Source organism: Elephantulus edwardii, unplaced genomic scaffold (genome assembly GCF_000299155.1).
Source record: "Elephantulus edwardii isolate Elephantulus edwardi_28Jun2011 unplaced genomic scaffold, EleEdw1.0 scaffold00072, whole genome shotgun sequence".
NCBI classification, from domain to species: Eukaryota; Metazoa; Chordata; class Mammalia; order Macroscelidea; family Macroscelididae; genus Elephantulus; species Elephantulus edwardii.
Window position 1 is genome coordinate 3,450,013 of NW_006399822.1, and position 3,068 is coordinate 3,453,080.

Here is a 3,068-nt window from a genome sequence, read left to right on the forward strand (position 1 = left end):
TTATAATAGAAAACTGTCTATATGTAGTAATTAGATGGGAAGAGCCTTCAGTCTTCTGGCTTGTTAAGAATGATGGTGCAAATCTCAGTGGTAGTGATGAGCAGCCTGTTGAAAGAGGGGACGCTGTCAGGAAAGTTTGCATTCTCTGAGGAGAGGGGACTGACATAGGGAAGTATCAACCACCAAGTCCCTCCGTACACTGCGGGGTGAGACCTGCTTTTTTACCACAGGATGCCAACAAAGACACACTTGGTTTAATCAGAAGTCTTTCTTAAAAATTATGTTTCCTACATGTTTTATTTTTCCTTCCCTCTAGAGAAAAAAAAATCCCTGCAATTCATAGGGATGCTGTTATCTGCTTACCGGGCTATGTGAATGTCACATCACAGAGGGACCGAGAGAAGCTTGCAAGGCCAGCAGGACATTTCACAAACTGTCCAGGTCAGAACACAGAGTCCACTCTGTGTGTGTGTGTGTCTCTCTCTAAAGGAGTGTTTGCTAGCGTCATGGTGGGGAGCTGCTCTGCAAGGTTTGTCTGCATCAAGATCCCTCTGGATCTCACCTTCAGCTCTTCTGGGTGGCAGGGACCTTATTTTCACCTTCCAGTTCTTCCACTCCAGCCTGGGTCATGAGGTCCGCGATGTTCTTCTCCAGGTCATCGATGCGACTGCTCATGTCATCAAGTGAGTCAGTTAAGGTACCATGAGCACTGCTTGTCCCCCCCCCTTCCAGGGTCCTCCCTAGTGGCTCTGAGGGAGAACTCTGACAGTGTCCCCCTGTGCTATTTACAGCCTCACAACCCCAGGGGGAAGGGCAGCTAGGAGCCAGTTCTAATTCCAGGGCAAAGAGATGGGGTCTGGTTATAGATATTTTTTCCTCCTGCCAATGGCTGAGGGTCAGCGCTACAATCCTGAAAGCCTGAGGTATGAATCCACTCTGTGGAGTGAGGATGGTCAGTCTCCTCCCATGTGATTTACTGCTCCTGAAAACCCGCTGGAGGGTCAGCTGTGGGTGGGCTTGGCCTGGATGGTGGCCCAGCCTATAGGAAGCTGTGCACCCGACTGCAGCTGCAGAAACCCAGTGTGGGGCCAGCTAGGAGTTGATTCACGGTTAGCATTTTGGTTTTTTAATGATACTGTTTTCCCAGTTTCTTCTGGTTAGTAAAGGTAAAGCCATCTAGGATCCAGACCCCACCTTTCCCCTTACATGCCCTCAACTTCACTTTCTTCAGCTGCTGAGTAAAGATGGTTACTGCACCCGTATAAGGTTAATGAGGAGGCTCAGAGGAGAGGACCATAAAGACCCCCTCTCTATCCCAGTCAGCCACTGATGCTGTTATACGGGGACGACGGTCTCATCCGTGTGGCCAGGGCCCTGTTCAGCAGCGGCTCACAAGGAAAAGTGGAGGAACACACATTTTGGAATGTGGGTGAACAGGAATGACAGCTGGGGATAGAAAAGATCACAGACGGGGACCTGGAAGGGGGACTTGGGAGAGGTCTTGCGGGGGTCGAAGTAGGACAGGGGACTTTGAGAGGACTGGCTGGGGTCAAGTATGGGGAAGGGGGTCTTGGAGAGGCCTTGGGGGGGTCGAAGGAAGACGGGGGACTTGGAGGGGCCTTGAGGGGGACGAAGGAGGACAGGGGACTTTAATGGGACTGGCGGGGATCGAGTAGGGGGAAGGGGGTCTTGGAGAGGCCTTATGGGGGTCGGAGGAAGACGGGGGACTTGGAGGGGCCTTGCGGTGGTGGGAGGAGGCTAGGCCCACGCTGTCTGCCGCCCGGCGAGGCCTGGTTGCTACGCAACCCGGACGCGGCCCCGCGAGGGCGCAGACACTAACAGATGCAGCCCCTCGCCCCTCCGCCCTCCTTTAAGTGTCAAAATCTGGGTCTGTGACAAGCCAGCTGCCTCGGTCGTGATGGAGCTGGGCGGTTGGAACCGGCCCTCGGCACAGCGCTTCCCGGTGACAGAACCGGGCCACTCGGGCGTCCACCTGCCCCGCAGCCCCGGAAAAGGGTATTCCTTCCGATGATCTGGTCGGACATGGTCTGGAACTTGTCCTGCATCTGCTGCAGCAGCGTCTCCACCTAGGAGAGAGCATTCTCAGCGGGCGCCGGGGCGCAGAGACCCCAGACGGAGGGACGCCGTGGAGCCCCGCGGTGGAGCCCCGCGGTGGAGCCGAGGGCCGGGCGCAGGCGGCGGCGGGAGCCCGGGGCGCCCTGGGCGGGGGGCCTGCAGCCAGGCCCGCACCAGCCGGGCCCGGGGACGCCCCGCCCGCCGCGGCCTCGCCAGCCCCCCGGGGACCAGGCCGCGGCCCGCAGCTTACCGCCGAGGTGAGGTCCTGCACGTTCATAGGGTCGGTCTCGGCCATCTCCCCGGTGCCCAGCTTGGCGGCGACGTCTCGGACCTTTGCCTACACTTCCGTTCCTCGCCCTCGGAGGAGACGCCTCCGGCGCCTGCTTCTCGCGAGAGGAGGGAGATCACGAGACTACGAGGCCACAGAGCATGATGGGAGCTGTAGTTCTAGGCTCTAACAGGAACATTTCCAAGCGAGGCCCCGCCCCTTCTCGGCGTGACCCCGCCCCTTTAGTATCGCCCCTCCCTCTGTCCCATCCCCTTTGGCTTTGGCCTAGCGCTGACTTTAGCCCCACCTCTTACCTCTTGCCTGTATCAGGATTGTTGTTTTTGTGTACCAGCTGGTCCATAGCTGACCCTCCAGTGGGCGGGTTTTCAGAGGCATGAGAGGAGATTGGCCATTTTCCTCCCGTGGAGCCGCGTGCCTTTGGGATTGCAGTGCGTGATAACAGGAGAAAAGATTGAGATTGTCAACGACTTCTTCTTACTTGGATCCACATTCAACACCCTGGCTTTCAGCAGTCAGGAGATCAGGAGATGTAGTACACTGGGAAAATCTGTTATCAAGGATTTTCCCACAGTACTGAGGAGCAGTGAAGTCAGTTTGAAGACTTAAGCTGGGCCTGATTCAGGCCATGGTCTTTCCAAACACTTGCTATACTTGGGGGAGTTGGATACTGAATAAGGAAGAAGAATTGATACCTTGGAACTGT

The 3,068-nt window shown here is 56.4% G+C and overlaps 1 protein-coding gene across 1 annotated transcript; it reads right to left on the reverse strand.

Moving 5' to 3' along the window:
* Positions 1-564: 564 nt before the first annotated feature.
* Positions 565-2,371, reverse strand: HSBP1 (heat shock factor binding protein 1). The gene is made up of 3 exons (XM_006888801.1): positions 2,327-2,371; positions 2,021-2,087; positions 565-683 (listed from the first exon to the last, which is right to left on the reverse strand). Exons 1-3 carry the CDS (start codon positions 2,369-2,371, stop codon positions 565-567), a joined length of 231 nt encoding a protein of 76 aa, XP_006888863.1.
* Between the last annotated feature and the right edge of the window lie 697 nt (positions 2,372-3,068).